Source organism: Bubalus kerabau, chromosome 2, assembly GCF_029407905.1.
Source record: "Bubalus kerabau isolate K-KA32 ecotype Philippines breed swamp buffalo chromosome 2, PCC_UOA_SB_1v2, whole genome shotgun sequence".
NCBI classification, from domain to species: Eukaryota; Metazoa; Chordata; class Mammalia; order Artiodactyla; family Bovidae; genus Bubalus; species Bubalus kerabau.
Window position 1 is genome coordinate 20,645,204 of NC_073625.1, and position 24,801 is coordinate 20,670,004.

The following is a 24,801-nucleotide window of genomic DNA, read 5'->3' on the forward strand; positions in this document are numbered from 1 at the left end:
AACTGTTGGAAATCAGGATGTTTTCAGTTTTCCCAACTGGATATCCTTGGATATGGATATTTGAGGGCCATATCTACCTTTAGAAGAATTCCCCTGGGTAGAATATTTCTTAAGGATTTTTCTACATATTATTAAGTGCCCTGAATGAAATTGTACCAATATTGTATTAGCTGTAATAACCTGAGAGTACCCCATTTTTTTCTATTAATATTGCATGTTAAAACATTTTTTTCTTTTTTTGCTTTTACTTTTTATTATACCTGCATGAAATGATGGATGCTAACTAAACTTATTGTGGTAATCATTCATAATATAAGTCAAACTGTTGTGCTGTACACATTAAATTTATATAGTGATATGTATATATATAAATTATATCGCAACAAAACTGAAAAAATTATATACACACTGTATGCCAATTTTATAGGCTAAATATGGTATCCTATTTTAATTTGCATTACTTTGATTACTCTGGAGTTTAAACTATTTTTAAAATATATCCATTACCTATTTGTATTTCTTCTAGTGTAAACTATTTTCCTTGCCTTTAAAAAAATTGGTTTATTCATCATTTGCAAACTGATCTGCAAGGATTCCTTGTATTTTTTAAAATAAAAACCCCATGTTGTATGTGTTGAAAATATTTCCTATTTGCCATTTTCTTTAGCTTATGTTGGCACTTTTTTCCTCCAGTGTATCATGAAATGTCACCTGTGCTCCCAAACTGATTTGAGCTGAACTATTTTACAGTGGGCACAGGTCTTGTCACATTTATCTGTTGAGATGAGTGGTGGCAGGGCCACAGAGAGGATTTGAGGTGTTAAAGCTGGAGTTTGGGGATTGAACTCTGTAGCACACCTGACTTTTCCAGATATTCCAACACTAATTGTCGAGATCATACATTTTCTCAGTAAACACCCCAATTTTAGTTTTGAAAACAGTCACAAGACAGAATCTGTTTGTATTGGTCTGTGTCTTTTTAGATGCTTCTTAAACTGACTTTGAGCAGTTAGATGGCTGGCTGCAGTCAGGAAGGATCCTGGTACCCACTTGAATTACGACTGCTTTTCTGTCTGCTTTTGGCTGGGCATCCTTGGCCTCAAGCCTCTCTCCTTCTTGCTCTTATTGCATTTCCTTGAAAGGCTGCAAGAATGGAACACACTTTATCATCTTCTCTTTTGTTTCCAGGACTACCCACTTCTCACCCCATCTGCTTTGACAACCGTTTCCTTGAGCATGGTCTGTAACTTGCAGACTCACTTCCAGAAAACAGTTTCTCTGCTAAGAGTGCTTTGGTTTCAAGGAAGAGAAACCAATTCAAGGGTGTTGTAGCAAAAGCTCAGACTCAAGAATGCCAGGCAAGAAATCAAAATGCTGAAAAACCAAGAATTATGCTCTCTCACTAATATCTGTGGTCTTTTCACTTCTGCCTTTTTCTTTCTTGGTGAACCGATTTCCTCTGTTCCCAAGTCTCTCTGATAGTCTAAGATAACAGCTCAAGGTTTCCAGTATAACACCTGGACCCACAGAAAGACTGACTTTCATACTTTTGGTCCTGAATGATAGCAGAATATCTCACCCTAGCATATGCCACTTTGGCATAGTTATTATTTTGAGCTGAAGGCAGTTGAAAAGCAGATATGAGAAAAATCTGTCTTCCCCCGATTTGCCAACATCCAGTGAAGTTCCTTAAAAAAAAGTCTTTTCTCTGCTTCTTTTCTGTTTAATATTTTTTGAGCATGACCAAAATGAACCCTTGTTAATTTATCAAAAATGCTGACAATAGTAAGGAAAAGGAGGACACATATTTTCAAAAGTGTCCCTTCCCTACCAGGAAGGACAAAGGTTAATCCTTGTAGGCAACTTTAGACCCTTATCAATGGAGAAGGTATGGACCTAAATGTTCATAACACACCCTCCCATCACCCACAAGACTGGTCTGCCCCGTACCTTTCTTATATCTTCAACTGGAGATGCTGTATAAGCCAGCGTTCAAAGTCACCGTTTTGAATGACTCCTTTTCCCTTGGGTTTCTCCCATGTATGCGTGCATGTGCTTAGTCACTCCATCGTGTTCAACTCTGCGACCCCATGGATGATAGCCTGAGGGCTCCTCTGTGCGTGGGGGTTCTCCGGGCAAGAATACCGGAGTGGGTTGCCATGCCCTCCTCCAGGGGATCTTCCCAACCCAGGGATCGAACCCAGGTCTCCCACATTGCAGGTGGATTCTTTGCTGTCTGAGCTACCAGGGAAGACCTCTCCCATGTATACATGAGGCATATGTGTTAATAAACTTCTGTTTGCTTTTCTCTTATTAATCTGTCTTTTATTACAGGGTTTTAGCTAAGAACACAGAAGTAGAGGAGAAATTGTTTTTCCTCCCCTACAAAGCTCAATGGGTATGATAAAGCTCCAGTAATCTAATTGGTTTACTTTGGGGCACAATGTCATTTAATTTGTACATCATGTTAAACTTTTTTAAACAAAAATTTATTTTTAAAACACCAAAGTAAGAAAAAAAGAATAAATTTAATATTCTGCACTAGAACATTACCCAAACTCCTAATATATAAACTTAATACTCTTCATTTTGAAAATGTAAAGTACATGTTAATGTAACAGCCTTCAAGAACCGCAAGACCATCCCTTGTGGCTGAGCTGGTAAAGAATCCACCTGCAATGCAGGAGACTTGGGTTGGGAAGATCCCTTGGAGAAGGGAAAGGCTACCCACTCCAATATTCTGGCCTGGATAATTCCATGGACTGTATAGTCCATGGGGTTGCAAAGAGTCAGGCACAACTGAGTGACTTTCTCCTTCTTTTGTCTCTGAAGAGCCATTGTGGTGCAAGGACAAAGGAACGAAATTGAGGCATCTGCTAGACTTTCATCAAATCTGCTCTGAAAATTTTGAAATAAACAATATCTTTGTAACTGATGAGAGGTCCTTGGCTTTTGAAGACTGTCTTAATCAGCAGTAGACAATGCTTTATTTTTATACCTTGACAAAGACAACAGAGACAGAAGCCTCCTCAAATTATCTTGTATCCAGGCACACTGCACAGTCTTACATAAGTATGTGTTGAATTAATAATGAAGTTATGACTGACCATGATGCTTGTATCATGACGTGCTATCATCCCTATTGTTTGTGCACCATTTTTCCAAGTTATGTCACCATTTCATGTTATGAAGTGGAGCAGGTAGGGAGTCATGTTTTATTGTTCTACAGAAGAGTAAATAGAAACTTTTTTTAGAATGCAAGAGTAATAAAGTATCAGGAAGAATATAAATGGTGACTTTGGCTTCCTTGTCTTTTAATAAATACATGAATTTATTATGTTGTTGTGTAGTAGCTAAGTCATGTCTGACTCTTTGTGACCCCATGGACTGCAGCATGCAGACTTCCCTGTCCTTAACTATCTCTCTTCACTATTACTTTTATTATAATGATCATCAAAATTACAGTTCTTTGAGGACTTCAGATTTGTGATGCTATGCTGTGCTTTATGTTATGTGTTATGGTAGACTTTATTTCTTCTATGTCATGGTAGACTTTGTTTCTATTTTAGAAATATGTTTCTCAAGGAAGAAGCAACATCCCAGATGTCATTTATTTAAAAGCCAGTAGTTAACTAAATTTGTTTTTTAAATGGGAAATACTTTGCAAAACTGTGCAGAGAGAAGGATGATCTGAAACCATTTGTCTCTGTCACTGAATCTCACGAACAAACATTTCAGACCAGTAACTAAGACTCCACTGCCAGGGCTATGCAGCTTGTGCACTGCACACACCACCCTTGGAGGCAGGGACCAGAAGCTGAAACCACATGGTTCTCCTAGGTCTAGCAGGGTGGTGCACTGTTCCACCTTTCACGAAGGCACACCGTATGGTGGCCCCCTGTCCATGGCTTACCTTCCACCTGAGGCACTAAATTTGGGGGGAACAAACTCTCTGCTCCCCATCCTCCCCATCTGGTGCTCAAAGTGCCAAGTGAGCTATGGTTAGTTTCATTTGTCATAACTACTTCACAGATGTTTTTCATTTATCCTTCACTGGAATGATTTTCCTCCATTTTCTCATAAAGAGGATGTTTGCACCAGGATTGGGGGTAGTGTGATGGGTTTGGGGAGAATGCTATTTACAGACCCCTGGGGCAAGTTCTGGAATTCTAGGTAACATTGCTGCAAATCCTTTGACTTTCAGTGAAATTGCCTAGATCCTGCAGATGATCTTCAGCTGAAAGTCTTCCAACGGATGCTAAAAATACATTGCAGTTTATTTTCCTCAGTAGGCAGCATATGTGTTCCCACTTGACCTGGAAACACAAAGAGATCTGATGTTAAATTTAATGCTGCCTATTCCAAGATAAATTTGTTTTCTGGAGAGCAAGGGAAAGAAAAAACAACACCCATATTGATATAATTTTTCTTTTCCTCTCTGGGGGAGACAGTGTCTTGAACACATTTTTTATGTTCCCTGTTGGTAGTTAAATGACCATTCTCAGACTTCCTAGTCATTGCTGATATAAACTGGCTTGCATACAAATCAGATGGAGAGTCCAAGGCAGATTTATTAAATATGGGGAAAGCGGGGGAGAGGGGGTGAGGAAAGTTTGATTTTTTTTCCCACCCAAACAAAAATGTCAGATTCTTTGATCTAATCTTAGCTTGATAATTCAGGTTTCCATCGTTTTCTTTCTTTCTTTTAATGCTCTTCTTAAAAGACAGAATCTGAAATGCCCTCTAATTGACATATAGATTTAATGGACATTTATATTAAATCCTTTCTCTCTAAAACAAAAAGCAAACAAATCAAACACAACTTAACTACAGATGGTGTAGAGATTCTGTAGAGATGCTGTAACACTGAATAACAGATGTTCAATCCAGTTCTTGTAGTTTGGGAATACTGTTTGTTTAGAGCTTTGGGTTGCCCAATATGACTTTCTTCAATATTGTAAGAGCAAAGTTCAGTTTCTACTGAGGATGAAGTGTCAGGCCTGCTCTCCAGCTGGTACCACTCTCTGCAGCTTTAAATACACTGTCTGCTGATGGTGAACTAAGACGCATCCCCCTGCCCAACCCCCTAAGAAACAGAACAGCGAATAAACATGAGCTTTGGACTCTGCCTTGTTTTGAGTCTCGATTTTGCCACTCATTAATTCTGTCCATCTAAAATGTCCTCATAAAATGAGGATGATGATGGGACCTGCTGTTCAAGGCTGTTGTGAAGGTTAAATGAAATACTATGTGAAACACATATAGCACAGTGCCTGTGTACGTAGAAAATCCTGACTCCATGTTAGCTATTATTACCAGTGATGATTCTCAGATACGCCAGTTAGTTGTGCCCAGTAAAGAGTTAATCGACACCTCCTCGAAGATCCACTTCCTGAACTGACCCACATTGGTTCTTAAGGCTTGATTTCTAGCCTCTTCTTTGGGATAAGCCTAAAACCTTTTACAGAGGCATCCCTTCCTTTGTCCTCTCTGTTTTTCTCCCTTGATTTCTTCCTCTAACAAAACTAAGACAAGAAGGGTATAAAGTCATGTCTGACTTTTGCAATCCCATGGACTGTAGCCCAGAGGCTCCTCTGTCCATGGGATTTCCCAGGCAAGAATTCCAGAGTGGGTTGCCATTTCCTCCTCCAGGGGATCTTCCTGACCCAGGGATGGAACCTGTATCTCTTGCATTGTAGGTGGATTCTTTATGGATGAGCCACTGGGAAGTCCCAGGAAGGATATAGTCTGATGAAAATCATGGAAGTGGATTTTCCCTTATGACCTTTAACCAGATAGGAGACAGCATTTTTGTTATTGTTTATTTAAAGCAAAATATTCAGTGGATCTAAATTGTAGGAAAGGAGAAATGTGGGAAGCCCTTTCCCTCTTGGCATGATAAAGACAGCATGTACTGGGGCCCTCCAGACTTCAAGGAGACAACTAAGTTAAATCCCCTCATTGCCCATCCTTGGGTCTCATTTACACTGAAGTCTTAAGGAGTAGCCGCATTTCCTTTTGAGACTAGATAGGTATGTTTGATAGTCCTAATATAGTTAGAACCTCAAGCCCATGAATGTCTTTTCTGATGAGTTAATAAGCATTTACAGGCCTGCCTCAGAGCTGCAGTGGGTTCAGTTCCCGACCACAGCAGTAAAGCAAATGTCACACACATTTTGGTTTCACCGTGGATATGAGAGTTATGTTTCCACTATACTGTAGTCTATTAAGTGTGCAATAGCATTATGTCTACAAATAGTATACAGATCTCTTCTTCTCCTGTACAAGGAAAATGTAATTTATGTCAGAAATAATGGTTCAAGTGAATGGGCTGTGTAGGTGTTCATTGGTGAATTTAGACTAAATAGGAAGTGAGGTAAATTATACTTATTACACTGCTGGGAAATATATTAAATCCAGACAGCATTCAGACAATGCACAAGGAACTCATTGTGTTGAAGGAAATCAGGCAGCTTTGGTGGGAAGACAATGTACTATATGGTATGAAAACCATCGGTGGCCACTTGGGACTGAAATAACTTTTTAGGGAGTATGATTTTGTTCTAGCACTGAAATATTTTTCTTTTTTGATAAAGCACCAAGGTATTCTAGTCTTTTTGTAAACTAATTTTTATTGGAGTATGGGTGCTTTACAATGTGGTGTTAGTTTCTGCTGTACAGCAAAGTGAACCAGTTATACACATACATTATGTGTGTGTGCTCAGTCGCATCTGACTCTTTGCAACTCTATGGACTACAGACCGCCAGGCTTCTCTGTCCATAGAATTTTCCAGGCAAGAATACTGGAGAAAGTTGTCATTTCCTCCTCCAGGGGGTCTTCCTGACCCGGGGATCGGACTCACATCTCCTGCATTGCAGGTGGATTCTTTACTGTTGAGCCATCAGGAAAGCCATATACCTATATATATCCCCTCTTTTTTAGATTTTCTTCCCATTTAGGTTGCCATAGGGCATGGAGTAAAGTTCCCTGTGCTATACAGTACGTTCTCATACCTTAATTAAAAAAGTACTTTATTGTTAAAAAAATGCTAACCATCATCCAAGCCTTCAGCAAGTCATAATCTTTTTGCTGATGGAGGGTCTTGCCCTGATGTTGATGGCTGCTGACTAATCAGGGTGGTGGGGTGGCTGTGACAATTTCTTAAAATAAGACAACAGTGAAGGTTGCCAAATCAGTTGACTCTTCCTTTCACTTAACACTTTGAGGCCATTGTAAAGCTATTGGATAATAATTTCAATATTATTGTGTTTCAGGGAGGCCTGAGGAGGAGGAGGGAGATGGGGAAAGAGCTGGTCATTGGAACACTCAAAATATGCACATTTATTACGTTTACCATCTTATATGAGTACTTGCCCTGTTACAAGAGTAACATCAAGCATTGCTGATCACCATAACAAATATAATAATAATGAAGTCTGGAATAGTGCATGGATTGCCAGACAGTGACTCGGAGACATGAAGTGAACAAACGCTGTAGGAAAAACGGTGCTCAAGGCAAGGATGCCACAAATCTTCAATTTGTAAAAAATGCAGTATCTGCAATGCACAATGAAGTGCAATAAAACGAGGTCATGCTAAGTAAATACAGAAGTAAATAAATCAGAACTATTTTGAACGTCTAAAATAGCTGAAGCAAGTAAAATCCTGCATTTCTGTTAAGCTGCGTTTTCTGAACTCTTAAAAGGTAAAGGGAGAGCAAGATAAAGATGAAGTAGGTTCAGTAACTATACTAGTTCCCTAGGATTGCCCTGGTTTTAGGCATAAAACATCTCCTGTCCTGGAACACCCCTCAGTCTTGTGCACCCTGGGACATTTGGTCACCCTAAAATAAAGACCTCAGTTGTGGTTGGTGAAGTTAAAATTCAGTGCAAAGGGTACTTAGATGATTTTTTCCAAAGTATGCATCTTTAATATAAATAAAATAATATAAAAAAAAACTCCATAAAAACCCTAATGACTACTTGCCGAGGAAGCTCTCCATATATAGGTGAATCCTGGACAGTTGTCCATGCAGTTATAGAGGTTCATTTGGTAGCACTTACTCTAATGGCAAACTTTTTTTTCCTAAAAGGAAATAATTAGCCTTTAGGGCATTCTTTTGGAAATCCAAACCTTAACACGACACCAAATATCCTACAGAAGAAAGGAGTTTCCAAAGGAAACTGCTTAACACCTTCAGCGATGGGAAGTCAAGGAAAGGAAAGGGGAGGTGACTGTCCAGAGAGCAGAGCTGCAGACAGGTGGTGATGGGAGCCAGGTGACTGGGCCCAAGGAGGGACCAGGGGAGGGGCTGCAGACAGCCGGGGAACCCTTTGGTAAGATATGTGACAGGGAAAGGAAGTAAACCGAGGAGCCAGTAGCTGGGGGGTTTGACAGTCAAGAAAAAATCTGTCAAGATGGAGGAAAGTGTGTCAAAGACAGCACAAAAGAAACCAGGGATGGTAAGCTTACTTTGAGCTTGTTGCTACCAAGAGGAGAGGACCCCTGATGCCTGGGCCATTCAGATCATTACTGACAAATATTTTAACGGAAGATTCTGGCCCATGTGTCCAGGGTCCTCCCTTCTGGCTTACCATATCTTTTAAGGCCCAGCTCAAGACTCTTCCTCTTCACATGTGGTCTCCCGTACTTTTAAATGACTTGTGCCCTCGCAGAGGGTCTGGACTCAGGGCAAGCCAGTTGCAGGCATATGGCAGCAGCTAAAATGAAAACAGTGTCAGAATAAGAAAGACAGGATAAATGTCAAGGCTTTAGAAAGTTGATAGCTTCAGGCCATGACATTGGGTAAATATCCAAGGCAAGAAAACTTCAAGTAATCAAAGTTGCTTTTCTCCAAGCAGAGATTGTTCTCAACTTTTAGGAAAATCCAACACATGCAGGGCCACCTAGTATTGGCAGAGTCTGGGGCAAAAGTACCAATAGAGGCCCATCTACATAACACCTAATCTTAAACGAGCTACCTCAGGCCAACAAACGTGGGACACCCACCACCTTCTCTCATAACCTGGGCTCTACCCAACACAGTGAGGGCCCTTTGGGCTCAAGGACAATCAAGCTCCATCCACACCGTGAGGATGTGCACATCAACAACTCCTGAATGACTGTGAAATATTGCCTGCCTTCTCCAAGCAGGCTTCAGGGTGTTTGCACTGGGCATTCAGGGTCCTTCATATCAAGTGTGTTCTAGAAGGCCGATGGACCATGTTCATCAACCCCTGGGCCCATCAGAAACTTTACAGCAGGTGGTAGAACGTCACAAGAGGAGGACCAGCTTGTGTGCCAAGGCCAGGATCCTTCTTGCCCGAGTTTAATAACTATACTAGACACACTACTTTTTTTCCAGTTATATTTGATCATTGCATTCTCCTGATTTGACTTTCAAAGAACTCATGGACGAGACTTTACAGTAAGGCTCCCCACAGTATTGAATGCAACAGCTCAAGCAGGCTGAAGGGCCCAGAAGGAATGTTCCATTGAGAAAACTCATCCACACAAGGCTGTGGTGCTCCAGTGAGAGGCCCCAGACAGGGTATTCTCTGGTTCTATCCACTTTTGTCAGATAAAGCAAATTACATATTATCTCCTGGCAAAGGAAAAACAGAGTTCTCAAAGACATTTGAGATGGAAGTGTAATATTCTGATGCTTTCTAAAAGGGAGCAGTTTAGCCTGGGTTATTATCACACCCAAAACACTTCAGTTTACCCCAAGTTGGGCAGGAAGCTGATGCCTTCTCCAGTTCATCTTCCGCAGGAGATAAAGCCCAGAGAAATTGGGTCTGACTTAAGAATACCTTGAAGGTAATACACTCTGGGGAATAACCCCACAAGACCCCCTTGACTATTCACTCCATGGAATTCTCCAGGCCAAATACTAGAATGGGTAGCTGTTCGCTTTTCCAGGGGATATTCCCAACCCAGGGATTGAACCCAGGTCTCTTTACCAACTGAGCCATCAGGAAAGCCCTAAGAATACCTTGAAGGTGATACACTCAGGGGAATAACCCCACAAAGGGAGTTAGCACACCTGGCTTTTCCCTTTTACACGGCTGGCCAATTGAGAGATTGCTTTACTTGGGCCTGTTTGCATCTCTGTGAACAGAAGGGTTGGCCTAGGTGATCTCGAATTTTCCTCCTCCGGGGCGGTCGGGAGGGTATGAGGAATTCTTGAGCAATTCGGTCTTCCAGGAAGCCCTGCAGGGTGAACACAGCTCACTTGCATCCTGTTAAGGTACTTGGGGCCTCTGGGATCCACCTGGCTCTGGGAGCATCCTTCAGTTACAGACTGTACCACCCCAGGCTTGTTAACCCTCTTGGGGATAGATTTCCAGTTTCAGATGTTCAGTCACTCTCTTTGAAGAGACAGATGATTACTACTCAAATACCTGCACCGAATCTGGGTCTCCAGATAACAGCAATGTCATGTGTAGAGGAGAGCCATGACTGTTAACTGGTGCAATTAACCAATGAAATTTGGTTTTGCATCTCTGAAAACTCTTTGCTTTATTATTAGCTAAGCTGGGGGCAGTAATGGAGGTGGCATTCGCGGGCCTGATAGATTTCAAGGTTTGGGTAAATTCTGAAGAAATTATTCACTTAGTATAGATGTGATCTCAAAGAAACTGCCTCACTTAAATAAATCTTCAAGTTGAGCACTGGGCTGCAGATTTTGCTTGAAACAGCTTTCATTTTCTTGAACCTACAGCATAAGGAGTACTGTATAGTTGAGATACAGTATTTGTTCTGTACTTGGCTGTTGGGAGGATGAATAGAATACCCTGGACAAAACAATGCGTGGCACCCCTTGCTTCACCCTCCAATTAGGCCAGCGGGGATCCAGCTCAGAGCCTCCCCCAGGGGAGTGGAGAACGTCTGTCTCTGTTGATCTGGCACAAAATAGGGCCTCAATAAATATTTACCAAGTGAATGAATGGTTGCCTGCTTTTCTCCTTCTTTTGTTTAGTCACACTCTCTTTTTAACCTCCTATAATGAATCCCAGGGCCCTCCATGGGCCAGTTCTACTAGGGTGTGGATGTAGGATGAGTGGAAGAGGTAAGGGAGATGAGGGATGAGTAAGGGAGGCCAGGGATTCGACGCGCGAGGGAAAAAGAGTAAGATATCCTTAGAGGTGCAGGGCCAACAAAGAGCCAGACGCAGGCGAACCCAAGCTGGAGCACCCCGGGATCCGGATCTGGAGCGGGGACGGGCCCCACCCGGGGCACCTCCCGCCCAGCGCTGTGCACGCTGCTGGCCTGCACCGGCGACGCGCCCCCAGCCCGCACCCGGCGCCGGTCCGTGGCCACCGCCCCCGGGGCGGTGCCGGGAACACGCGGCGCCTCCGCCGGTCACGTGGGGCCGCTCCGCCGGGCGGCGCTGCTGCTTCCCGATCTCGCCCTCCCCGTGCTGGGGACGCGGCTCGCGCTCCCGCCCGAGCCCAGGGAAGCGGAGAGGCGGCGACGGCGGCGGCCCGGCCCTGCGCCCGCATGATGCCCGCGGCGGAGCCGGGCGCCACCGTCCTCGTGGAGCTCGCGCAGGCTACGATGCTGCGGGCCGCGGGGCCGCGGCGGCGAGGGTAGCGGGGCGGCAGTCGGCCCCGAGGCGCCGGAGGCGGGCGGAGTGGGAGGAGGAGCGGCAGGCATCCTCCGCGGCGCGGCGGGCGGGCGGCGGCCCTGCTGCCCCGGCGCGCCCCTGGCCCGGGAGCCCGGAGAATGCGAGCTGCGCTCCCCGCCTGCCGCCGCCTCTCCCCGCGCCGTGCGCCCGGCGCCCAACGGAGCTGCTCGCGTCGCCGCCGCCCCCCAGCTGCGGGCACCCGGCCGCTGGCTGCGCTAGGACCCGCCGCCGCGGGCTGCCGAGGGCCGGTGGGAAGGGAGGAACGGGAGCGAAAGGGCCCCGGAGACTGGCGCCCGCCGGGGCGCAGCGCGGCATGTAGCTGCGGGCTCCCGCGCGAGGGTGTCGGCCCGGGGCCCCGCCATGGCAGGGACGGACAGCGGGAACCTGAAGACGGTGAGGCTGTGGCGGGACGCCGCCCTGCGCGCCAGGAAGCTGCGGAGCAACCTGCGCCAGCTCACCCTCAGCTCGGCCGGGGGCTGCCCGGGAACCGACCAGCTCGACTCCCCTGACGCCCCCCAGCTCGTGCTCCCGGCCAACATCGGGGACATTGAGGTGCTGAACCTGGGGAACAACGGCCTGGAGGAGGTGCCCGACGGGCTGGGCTCGGCGCTGGGCAGCCTCCGCGTCCTGGTCCTGCGTCGGAACCGCTTTGCCCAGCTGCCTCCGGCAGTGGCCGAGCTGGGACACCACCTCACGGAGCTGGACGTGAGCCATAACCGGCTGAGCGTCCTGGGCGCCGAGGCGGTGGGCGCCCTGCGCGAGCTGCGGAAGCTCAACCTTAGCCACAACCAGCTCCCTGCCCTGCCAGCCCAGCTGGGTGCGCTGGTCCATCTGGAAGAGCTGGACGTCAGCTTCAACCGGCTGGCGCACCTGCCCGACTCCCTCGCCGGCCTCTCTCGCCTGCGCACCCTCGACGTGGACCATAACCAGCTCACGGCTTTTCCCCGGCAGCTGCTGCAGCTGGTGGCCCTGGAGGAGCTGGACGTGTCCAGCAACCGGCTGCGGGGCCTCCCCGAGGATATCAGTGCCCTGCGTGCCCTCAAGATCCTCTGGCTGAGTGGGGCTGAGCTTGGCACCCTGCCGAGCGGTTTCTGCGAGCTGGCCAGCCTGGAGAGCCTCATGCTGGACAACAACGGGCTTCGGGCTCTGCCCGCCCAGTTCAGCCGCCTGCAGCGACTCAAAATGCTCAATCTCTCCTCCAACCTCCTGGAGGAGTTCCCGGCCGCCCTGCTGCCTCTGGCTGGCCTGGAGGAGCTCTACCTTAGTCGCAACCAGCTCACCTCGGTGCCATCCCTGATCTCGGGCCTGGGCCGTCTTCTCACCCTGTGGCTGGATAACAACCGGATCCGCTACCTGCCCGACTCCATCGTCGAGCTCACCGGCCTGGAGGAGCTTGTCCTGCAGGGGAACCAGATCGCCGTGCTGCCAGACAACTTTGGCCAGCTCTCCCGCGTGGGCCTGTGGAAGATCAAGGACAACCCTCTAATCCAGCCCCCCTACGAGGTCTGTATGAAGGGGATCCCGTACATCGCCGCCTACCAGAAGGAGCTGGCTCACTCCCAGCCGGCGGTCCAGCCGCGCCTCAAACTGCTTCTGATGGGTCAGAAGGCGGCAGGAAAGACCCTTCTCCGGCACTGCCTCACTGAGGACAGAGTGGAGGGGAAGCTTGGAGGAGGGGGCCAGGAGAAGACCTACCCGCCTTCACCTCCTCCCGGCAGCAAGGGCATCGAGGTGACCAGCTGGACGGCGGATGCGTCCCGGGGCCTGCGGTTCATCGTGTATGACCTAGCCGGGGATGAACGCTACGAGGTGATCCAGCCCTTCTTTCTCTCCCCAGGGGCCCTGTACGTGCTGGTGGTGAACTTGGCCACCTACGAGCCGCTCCGCTTTCCCACCACCGTGGGCTCTTTCTTGCATCGGGTGGGGGCCCGGGTGCCCCACGCCGTGGTGTGCATCGTGGGCACCCACGCCGACCTGTGCGGGGAGCAGGAGCTGGAGGAGAAGTGTCTGGACATCCACCGCCAGATCGCCCTGCAGGAGAAGCACGACGCCGAGGGACTGAGCCGTCTGGCCCAGGTGGTGGACGAGGCGCTGGCCCGGGACTTTGAGCTCCGCTCCGCCAGCCCTCACGCAGCCTACTACGGGGTGTCGGACAAGAACCTTCGGCGGCGCAAGGCCCACTTCCAGTACCTGCTCAACCACCGGCTGCAGATCCTCTCGCCGGTGCTGCCCGTCAGCTGCCGGGACCCGCGCCAGTTACAGCGCCTGCGCGACAAACTGCTCTCTGTGGCCGAGCACCGTGAAATCTTCCCCAACTTACACCGCGTGCTGCCGCGGTCCTGGCAGGTGCTGGAGGAGCTGCACTTCCAGCCCCCGCAGGCGCAGCGGCTCTGGCTCAGCTGGTGGGACTCGGCTCGGCTGGGGCTGCAGGCCGGGCTGACCGAGGACCGGCTGCAGAGCGCCCTCTCCTACCTGCACGAGAGCGGCAAGCTGCTGTACTTCGAGGACAGCCCGGCCCTCAAGGAGCACGTCTTCCACAACCTTTCCCGCCTCATCGACATCCTCAACGTCTTCTTCCAGAGGGACCCTTCCTTGCTACTGCACAAGCTGCTCCTGGGGACCAGCGGCGAGGCCGAGGCCGAGGGCCGGGCCGAAAGCTCCCCGCTGATGGCGCCGCCCGCCCCGAGCCAGGACGCGCTTCGGGCCACCCAGCTCCATCACTACGTGGAGGGCTTTCTGCTGCACGGGCTCCTGCCAGCCCACGTCATCCGGTTGCTGCTGAAGCCTCACGTCCAAGCTCAGCAGGACCTGCAGCTGCTGCTGGAGCTGCTGGAGAAGATGGGACTCTGTTACTGCCTCAACAAAGCCAAGGGCAAGCCCCTGAATGGGTCCACGGCCTGGTACAAGTTCCCCTGCTACGTGCAGAACGAGGTGCCGCATGCAGAAGCCTGGATTAATGGGACCAACCTGGCCGGGCAGTCCTTTGTGGCTGAGCAGCTGCAGATTGAATACAGTTTCCCCTTCACCTTTCCACCCGGCTTGTTCGCCCGCTACAGCGTCCAGATCAACAACCACGTGGTGCACAGGTCGGATGGCAAACTTCAGATCTTCGCCTACAGGGGGAAAGTCCCGGTGGTGGTGAGCTACAGACCTGCCAAGGGGGTCCTGCAGCCGGACACCCTGTCCATTGCCAGCCACGCATCTTTACCGAACATATGGACGGCATGGCAAGCCATAACCCCCTTGGTAGAGGAACTGAATGTCCTACTTCAGGAATGGCCTGGACTGCACTACACCGTGCACATTCTCTGTTCTAAGTGCCTTAAGAGAGGGTCGCCTAATCCACACGCTTTCCCAGGTAAGAGGTCAGAGGGACCTGGTTCTTCTGCGGGGTGTCTTAATATGCATTTGGGGAAGATGTTTGTTTCTCCTGTGTCAGACTGTTTGCTTAATCTCACCTGCTTCCCAGCAAAGCTTTTCAAAGTAAATAGAGGGGGATTGGGGACCAGAAAGAGGCAGTCAGTATGTGAACAATATGAAATACAGTCCCTAGGATTCTACTCTTCTAGTAGAAAGACTTCTGAAGTGGATTCTGGTCCAAACATTTTGGATCTCCTTTTCTGTCTTCCCAGTTCAGCCCGCCTTTCCTGGAAGGAAATTTCATGTGGTTGCACAGAAGATGGGTGGTGTCTGATGTTGATTCATGGGCTATAATGCTTGTTAGACACATATCCAAGGGGTGCTCCAAATTTGAAATATCTGTCATCATATTCTTTTGTTTAAGTTCAGACTGTGACCATAATGTAGAAATTATTGCACCTTTTTCTTAAACTCCAGAGAAGAATGTTTTGTAATCAGGGTGAATGATGATTAGTAAAGACAAAAATGTCAGTCTGTAAGGCGTGACTCAGTTCTGGGATCTCTGTTTCACCCAGTACACTCTGGGGCATGAAAGAGAGATTACTGAAATCTCTAAGGGGAGTTTTGGGGGTATTTCCTGGCAATTTTGTGCTTTACCGACATCTTGAAGCCTGGTTTTGGTTAAGTGTTAGAGAGTGGAGCTTTATGGAAGTGCTTTGTAAGAAATGGAATGGATAAGAAATTGACAAGTTTTGGGGTTTTTTCCCCCTCTCTTTGGGGAGTGTTTTCCAGAAGACTTTTTTTTTTTCCCCCTAATGTTTTAGGTGAGTGGAAGAATTCCAAAACTAGGGGGATTTTGTGAGCCTGGTTAATTGGTATACTAAGTGTCTGGGAATGGGTCCATTTATTTGGAATTCTTCTCTTAACAGCTCTGATTTTTGTGGTGCTGGCTTGCTTAACAACATTCTAAGTGTCCTAAGGACAAACCCAATGATAGCATCATTGCCAGTGTCTCCCCTCGGTCCCCCCCCCCCCCCCGAGTACATTGGGGCGGTGATGAAATGGAAGACTGCATACCACAGTCATCTTTGTCCTAGTCTGAATGCTGCTTATGATAGTATCGGGAAGGAATTGGACACCAATATTTCCGAAGGTAGCATCTCCCTGTTGCCCTAGATCTAGGCTGAGTGTAATTCTTCAGCTTGAGAAAAGCTACCATATCCAGTTACCAGTCAGTTGAGCCTCCATTCTCTGTATTATCTAGTGTCTCATCAGTTTCGTGACTTGGTAGCCTCTGCAGTTTTATGTTTGCCATTGTCTTTTATGCATGAAAGCAAACTACTTCTTTATTGTGCCACTAAATTGAAGAAGGAGGTTAAGGGTTACATATTCACAGAGCAGATTATTGAAAGAGCTATGTAAAGGCAGTTGTTAATGCAAAGGTGGAACATTAATAAAACTGATGTTATTAACAACAAAGGGAAAGACAGAAATTATTGAACAAGTAAGGATCTGTATAGAGGAATTCCAAGAACTTTGAAGAGTAAACAATGAGGCTGATTTTTTTTTTCTAACCTCAGCTCTTTATTTTTTAAGTCCACAAACAAGCTCGCCTCCAGATGCAGAAAGGACCCCCCCCCCATTCTCCTATTGTTGTTTTGCCTTTTTGTCTTTCAAAGGAGGTTCACCTGGTTTACAATCCATCTGTAGGGAAAAGAGGATTCAATGTAAAAAGCAATTAAATGGTTGAAAACTGTCTGAATATCTTAAATACTGAGTAGGAAAAAATCATCAGCTGTTTTTATAATATGGACTAAACCTTTCCGTCTTATTTATGGTCAGAAAAAGAAATTACCTTTTTTGCTTCGTTTAGGACTATATTTCTTCCAAACATAGCAGAGAGTACAAAGTAGTGGGGAAAAGGATGATTATAATACATTTATTACATTAAGAAAACAAGGGGGAAAAGCATTTTCTTCTTTTATCATTTTCTGTGATAGCCATCATTTGTTAGTATTTGTCACAATTCTGAAAGATTTAGAAGAGCTAAAATAAGAAAAAGCTAGAAGGTGATATAAGAACAGAATTCTAACATTGGGTGTTCAGTTAATGAAGGCATGCATACATTTAAGAATATGCTCAAGTCCCTAGTTTATTAAAATATATTGTAGCTCAGCAGAAACCTTTGAAAGCTCTCTCCTTAGCCTTTCCTCTCTTTAAGAAGTCATTTGGCTTTTAGAGATGTTAAAAAAGTTGGTTACTTAGTTTTACATTTTATTGAAGTGTCAAGTTCTCTTGTAAACTAACAATTTTATATACAATGGTGAAAGAAACACTGGCTCTTTAGTTTTTTTCAACTTCAAGCTGTTAAGATTAAATAGGAAATTAATCAGTGTTTCCTTTGATATTATGAAGAAGAAACAAAGTTGCATTATTATCTTACCTTTTCTTTCTTGTGTGTGAAAAGCCCATTTTTGCTCTGCCTCTGTCCATAGGACACTGAATTTCCTAGCCTGAGCTGCACTAAGGTAGTTGGCCTTGGGAAGTATGATGCTAGATTTCTCTTTTCTTATTTTGATTTACAAAAGAAATGGCAGTATTCTGGAAAGTCCTTAGTCCCCTGGCTGCTAGTTTTTAAAAGTTGTTGTTAAAAAGATCTAATCACATTGTTAGAGAAATCACCTGTTTGTTTCATTGGCAATAAATGGTTGAGTGACGAAAGGCTTTTGCAAACTGAAAGGAGGCCCAGGATGCAGCTTGCGTGTCAGGTGTGAGTCCTTACCTGCCTTCTGCAGATACTGACTTGACTGCCAGCCTTGACAGCCTCTTTAACAAGGGAACTCGGTGGAATGTTCTTGGCCTAGAGTAAGTTTCTTCTTGTGGGGTATTTACCTATGTTAGATTCTAGTGCTTTGCTATCCACTTCAGTGTTTGAAAGCATGCTGTGTGTTTTGCAATTGGAAGAACGCATCTTGGTGAGTTGAACTTGGGCCACGTATGATTTTGCCTGAAGTATCCTACTCTCCAAATTATTCAAGGTTGTTCTTAAGAATAATTGGAAAGCCACCCAAAGCGGTAGGCAGAGAACTGGTAGATGATCGTTTATACATTTGATCCCTTTGATTGACTTGGTGGCCCAGCACCTTGCTGCCTCTCCCTAGTCAAGTGCCTTTGTCCCTGTTTAATTTCTTACACACTGTACCTCTCTGAAGCCCTCAGTTTTGCCTTGTTCTGTGGCTGTTTGTGGAGGTCCTAATATCTCTTTGGTTAGCTTGTTCACTGGTTTTCTCCAAGCAGGAAACATGCCAGAGGCTCTGTGGCTCCTGTAAGAACTTCTGAGCTGTCTGCTAGATGACTGGTCTTTATGAGAAGTTTTTTCTCCCTTTGATACTCAGATGCTCTGTCAGATTCCCAGGTGGTACTCTTGTGGTCATTTCCCTTTGTCCTGTGTCCCAGCGTCCCTCCCCAGCCCCACACTTGTCCCTCTGATGTTCTCATTGTGACCTTGCCCTTGAATGGGCCCTTCACTTTGACCACTGAAGCAAAGCAAAATTCTTGCCTTATTCTATCTCACTTTTAGATTTACTGGAATTTGAGCATGACCTAGTTGCTTGGATTGAATTAGTCATTGTTTTTAATTTTACAAAGGTTATTAAATATCTCTTTAGTTTGGCATTATTAATATTGATGCCGCTCAGCTTTTATTTTTGTGGTGAGTCCTCTTTGAACTCTATTGGACTTTGTTTCACATAAAAATCAAAACCTTCATCTTGCGGTGGAAGAAAGAAACTCCCTGCACAACAGAATTCAAAGACTTGAAAGGCCATTGGAGTGTTCAAATTATTTTAAATATTCAAGGCCTCTCCTTCAAATTCTAGAATCAACTCTCAAGTCCATCTATGCACAAGCAGTTTAGAAGTGCCTAGAGAAAGTATTTTTTAATTTGTTAACAGATGTTTTGTGCATCCTCTACCACCTGTTCATCTTATTCCCCAGGAAATCCAACCTGAATTTATTTAAACTTATTTTGTATTGGGCTATAGCCAATTAACAATGTTGTGATGATTTCAGGTGAACAGCAAAGGGACTCAGCCATACATATACATGTATCCATTCTCCCGCAACTCCCCTCCCCTCCAGGCTGCCACATAACATTGAGCAGAGTTCCCTGTGCTCTACGCTAGGTCCTTGCTGGTTATCCATTTTAAATACAGCAGTGTGTACATGTCCCAAACCTTACCTATTTTAGTTCTTACTCATTCACTTTATCTGGACACCTAGAAAATGTATAGGGTCTACTTAACAGGGTCGTTTTGAGCATCAGGCGGGAGACTGTCTCGGAAAGTAGTTGTTTTTCAGCATCTGGAGGAAGTGAGGGGCTTCTGCTCCATGTACTAGGGGTAGGGAATGTGAGGGTGGGGGTGGGGGGAGGGTGGTTGCTGATATTGAAGTGAGCATTTCTGGTTGATTTCACCTACTAACTTGCTTCTCTCCATGGAAGTTTTAGTTAAGGATCTGACCATCCACCCATCAGGGAGGGTTTTTTATTTTTAAGCAGAGGACCAGTGCTGGCCTCATCTCTTGCCCTCTCTTGTCTGCTACAGCCATGGCCTGCCTGAGCCCAGGGCTGGAGAGGAGGGTGGTTTGTGTTTCAGGCTCTGCCTGGGGCAGGCTCAGCCAGGCCTCTGTTCCCCCTGGTTCAGCTGCTCTGATTGCAAAACCAGTGCTGGTTGCTGTTGGGTTTCCCGTCCTCTCGAGCTGGCTACCTTCACTTTAGAGGGGAGGGCTGGGAGGCCCCATTTTGGCTGCCTTCTCCAGTCCTGCTCCAGCAATCATGAAGCTGACCCTCCCGTCCTGGCTTATGCCTCAAGACTGTATGGCCTCGGGAACCCAGAGTGATTGACAGGCATCTCAGATATCCTCCAAATATATATGATGACCTGTCTCTCTTTTTTTTTTTTTAATTACTTTTTACTGAAGTGTATTGCTTTAAAATGTTATATTTCTACTGTACAACAAAGTGAATCAACTGTGCATACACATATATCCTCTCCCATTAGGATTTCTTTCCCATTCGGGCCACCACGGTACATTAAGTAGAGTTCCCTGGGCTATCGTGTAGGTTCTCATTAGTTATCTATTTTATACACAGTATCATAGTGTATATATGTCCACCCCAGTCTCCCAGTTCCTTCCTCCCCACCTTTCCCCCTTGATATCCATATATTCGTTCTCTATGACTGTGAATGACATGTTTTGTCAAGCCGTCAAGGCCCTCTCTGTGTACAGCATGGCAGTTTGTTCTGTGGTTATACCCTCACTTTTCTGATGGTTCATGTGACTGCGCACTGCTCCCCAGGTGGTGCCTGGCATGGGGCTGGGCAGGTAGAAGGGACTCAAAGCAGATTGGGTATTTTTCAAAAACTCAAGAAATTCTAGTGTTTCTTAATTGGTTCCTCGGCCAAGTGCTTTTTGTAGGTTGCTTGTGATGTTCTTTTTCTCAAAGTGTGTACTTTCAGAAGCATGTATAGTTTTCCCTTGGGAATTTTCTGGCACATCAGTCCTTGCCCTCTGTGTCCATCCTCCTGATCCTTACAGAGATGGTGGAAGAGCAGTCAAGGGGCAGCTTATCAGGATGCGAAAGTGACAGAAGCGTGGACGTTGGCCTCAGAAAGTTTCTACCACCTGATCTTGCAGTCACGCTCTTTGAGGTAATAGATGTTTCCCTCCCTGCAGTATCATAGCTCTTCCTTTCTAACTAGCCCCTGACCCTCCCGTGACATTGTCCTGTAGATGTGGGAAAGTATAAATGGTAAGGAGAATGAAGGTGTGACGGTGGTGATGCAGGAAAGAAGGGGTCTGCCGTGGTGGATACCCGCTGTTTTGCCTTCTTTGGAGTGCTGTTGATTTCCAGAAGCTCCTTCCAGAGTTCTTGCTGGTTTAAGTTCAGAGGAGACCATGGAAGAGTTGCTGGTTGTAACAAAGGCAGCGCTGGTTCCCACATGCTACAGGCTATGGTAACGACTCCCAGACACCATTGCCAGCAGGGCTGACTTATTTGTGGAAAGGGAGGAGAAAACTTTTTAAGTTATTTTTATATTTCTTGGCTCTGAAAGCAAGAAAACATTTTCTCATTTGTCCTTCCTTAACCTAATCTCTTAGATGCAAATAATGATGCCTTGTTTCTCCAAGGGTAAATTAGTGAAAAGCCATTCACAAACTTCTTTCTCTTTAGCTGTCTGTTTACAAAAAAGTAGAGAATACAGAAGGAGAAGGAAAGCAGGAGCGGGGAGCACAGGAGCAGGGGAGAGGCCCTCGGGTCCTGGTGAGATCGCACAGAGGTTTGCATGGGCTTTGCAAGCCTGGAGCCTGGTTTACCGCCTCAGGAAGGAACTTCCTGTTCTGGACTGGCAGTCCTAGGCACCCGGGCCGTACCAGCTGTTTCCTTTGCTTTTGCAAATCTGCGCACAAGGGTGGGTGGGAGAAGGTCGAGAAGGAGAAAGGAAGTTGTATTAAGTTGTATCAAGACTGCTCTTGCCTGTCTTTCTGCTTTTTTGGGTGGGCTGGCTTCCTGAGTCCAGTCCTGCTGCTCTTCCTCCTTCTCCTTCTTATTGAGGTGAAATTCACATACGTGATATTAACCATTTTTAAACACAATATAGTTTTTATTTTTTTAAAAAAATCATGAGTAACCCCAGCATAAGTATTTAAAGTGTTTAAATACTTCTAAAGAATATTCAAAGTATTTAAAGAATTCACATGTTATGATTCCTTCTACTGCCTATCACCTTGGTTCCTCAATGTATGGGTCATCGTCTTCAAGATAACCCTTTTAAAGAGAGCTTTTGCTAAGATAACAGTTACCATTTTAGTCCGCCCGCACTTCTTTTGAGGTAGTCTTGTTTGATCTCCACTTGAACATGGAATTGCTTCCAAAATTCTCCATCTGTAATCTTTGGGGTCCAGTTTCTTTATGCAATTTACTTGAGGGCCCTGGAAGTTGTAGGAAGTACCTTGCTGTTTTGGCAAATGATCTAAGGTAGATTGTTCCTGTATCTTTTCTAATGCTGGAAAGTTTTGTTCCAGCCAGCTTTCACTCATGAGCCTAGCAAAACAGGTCACAGGTCTCCTGTCACCTCTGCAATAAAATGACTGTGATGACAGCAAAGGCGATGTCTCAGCGTGGCCACATCAGTACTCTCCGGCACCATGAACAACAGTGCCCATTCGCATCTACAGTGGCCACATCAGTACTCTCCGGCACCATGAACAACAGTGCCCATTCGCATCTACAGTGAGGCTTGAAATGAACACTTTCTTTTAACAGCTTATATTCCATTTTATTTTTTAAATTAATTTTTATTGGAGTATAGGTGCCTTAAATGTGTTAGTTTCTGCTAACAGCAAAGTAAATCAGCTATACTTATACATATATCCCGTCTTTTTTGGATTTCTTTCTCGTTTAGGTCACCACAGAGCTGAGTAGAGTTCTCTGTGCTAGGTTCTCATTAGTTGTCTATTTCATGCACAGTATCAATAGTGTATATATATATCAATCCCAATTCATTCCCCCCTTGGTGTCCATATGTTTGTTCTCTACATCTGTCTCTCTCTTTCTGTTTTGCAAATAAGAGCACCTATACCATTTGAGATAAACTGTTTTGAGTGAACAGTTCCCTGGTATTTAGTGCATTCACAGTGCCTTGCAGCCACAACTGTAAGGCAGATGTTTCTGGAAGGAAGGAGCCAATGAGATTGGTAACTTCCTTCCTGGGGTGAATGGTCTGGGATTCTTTTGCCAGGCTCTTTGTGGCAACTGTCTTTCTAAGGCAGGACTTGAGAAGGGATTCTTAAGCTGGGCCTTGAGATGCCACACTGATGGACATCTTTTAGCACGGTTGCCTTGAGAGTTCTCTTCCTTAGTGTTGATGCTAGAGAAACCTTCTGGTCTGTTTTGTGCATGTGGGATTTAATGGGGGACGGGCACACCAAGGACATGCAGGAGAGAAGCACACATAAGTACCATATAATCACTGTCTTCTGGACGGTGCTTTTCCCCCACATAGATTTTGAGTAGAGCTCTGGCAGGATTGGCAAGGCTGTAGGCATATATGAGGGTTAAGGGGATGGGAATTACATTAATTCAAAATTAGGTCGTTACCAAAGACAGACAAGTGTATCATAAATTTATGAGCTGGATGCTGTCATCAATCACTGTTGAGTACCTGCTGTATATGGATGTCTGTGCCAAATTAGGATTTTTAGAATAAAAAAATACCTGGCTTTGGTCATGAGGAATCAAGATGGGATTTCAGTTGGTGTAATTGTTGACTTTTGTACATGTGGAATCTGATCATATATGAAGAACTTTCATTGCATGTTTGAGGAATGACTAAACAACACTGGTTTTTTATTTTCTAGAAGGAAATGTCATATGGAGGATAACTTGGGTATAATTTTGAATTTGCTTGACATAGTCATTCTTTGCAGTTGTTTATAGTTCAGGTCACTTGTTTGCAAGAAATCTCAGACAGATCTTCAGAGGATGCTGAAAAACGAAAAGGCATTGTATCTGAGGATTTCTCAAAACTTCCAAAACGAATCAGCTTTTTTGAGGAGGGAAAAATGCCCCCTTTTCAGAAATCTTTTACATTTCTCAGAGTCATTTGTGGATTTGCATCTGTTCTGAGACAAATTGACATCAGCAGTGATTTCTGAACCCCAAAGACTGCATGAAACCGCCTCCAAAGACAGTCTAAATTAAATTGGATACTGTCATGTTAAAAATATATGGCTGCTGCTTGGAGATGTCTTTGTTAAGGAATGCTTTGTTGGGGTGGTTTTATACTCTTAGGCTATTAAATGTTGACAGAATTTAAGAATTAACATTCCTAGATCTTCTCCACTTCCGAAATGAAGCATGTGATCTTGACACTGTATTAGTACCGTCTTAACAGTAGCAGTGAACTTGAGGGTAGCAGAACAAGCCTCCCTTTCTTTTCTTTCCTTCCTTTTTTTTTTTTTTTTTGAAACGAACAAGTTTAAAAAAGCTAATGGGGAAGGAAAATATAAAATAAAAACATAATATTTCTCTTAGGTGCAGTTGTTTGATTCCTCACTTTGTTGTTTCCAGGGGATTCTTATTTTTCATGGCATAGAGGTGGTTGTTATATTAATCGTCACATCAGTCACTCTGGGGATACAGGGTTGGGAGAAAATATGAGAGTCAGTAACACTCTTGAGTTCCTCTTATGTTCTAGAGACAATGCGAAGTACTTCTTATGGGTGATGTCATTGAATTTTTCCAGCAGCTCTAGAGGGTTGGTATTATCATTGTCCTGACTTTCAGGGGGAGAAATTGAGGTTCACAGGGTTGGGTTCCCTAGAATTAGAACACCCTGGGATCTCAGCCTTGACCTCTGCTTCAACCCACTGTCCCGCCCTGCTCCTCGAGGTTGGGTTACCCACTGCCCCCCAGGACCCACAGACTCACCTCTGTCCTCTTCTTTCCTAAATGTCCATTCTGTGTTACTGCATGCTGGCCACAGTCTCAGTGTTGGACATTTGGGGTCTGATAAGGCATAGACCTGCCGCACAGAGGTCAGCAGAGGTCATGGTCAGGCGCTGGGGACAGGTGAGGTCTCAGAGGGGTTCCTAAAAGGGCTGCACTGCAGCTCAGTGCAAGATTTCCCATCCCAGTCAGCCGTGGAGAAGTGGGAAAGGGTATTTTCGATTAGAAAGGCTCTTAAAAAGGTGGAGGGCATTCAGATAGATTATTAGGCAATGCCTTGGGGGTGGGTGTGTGTGCCCA

At 45.7% G+C, this 24,801-nt stretch overlaps 1 protein-coding gene and 1 long non-coding RNA gene across 12 annotated transcripts in view; one reads left to right on the forward strand and one right to left on the reverse strand.

Annotated features, from left to right (window-relative positions):
• Positions 1-2,750: 2,750 nt before the first annotated feature.
• LOC129644625 (uncharacterized) lies at positions 2,751-10,277 on the reverse strand. The gene is made up of 3 exons (XR_008710892.1): positions 10,047-10,277; positions 8,596-8,721; positions 2,751-4,316 (listed from the first exon to the last, which is right to left on the reverse strand). It is a non-coding gene; the product is annotated as an uncharacterized LOC129644625 (long non-coding RNA).
• A 1,130-nt stretch (positions 10,278-11,407) lies between these two features.
• Positions 11,408-24,801, forward strand: part of MFHAS1 (multifunctional ROCO family signaling regulator 1) — a 115,110-nt gene continuing 101,716 nt past the window's right edge. For 2 of the 11 annotated variants that reach the window (XR_008710078.1, XM_055567220.1), the window contains exon 1: positions 11,408-14,988. Coding sequence is in view for 7 of the 11 variants with exons in the window: in XM_055567220.1 (XP_055423195.1) it covers positions 11,991-14,988 (2,998 nt within the window). In the remaining 4 variants the exon portion in view is untranslated. The remainder of the gene's footprint in view (positions 14,989-24,801) is intronic. The other 9 variants (XM_055567213.1, XM_055567214.1, XR_008710076.1 and 6 more) reach the window with 8 other exon arrangements.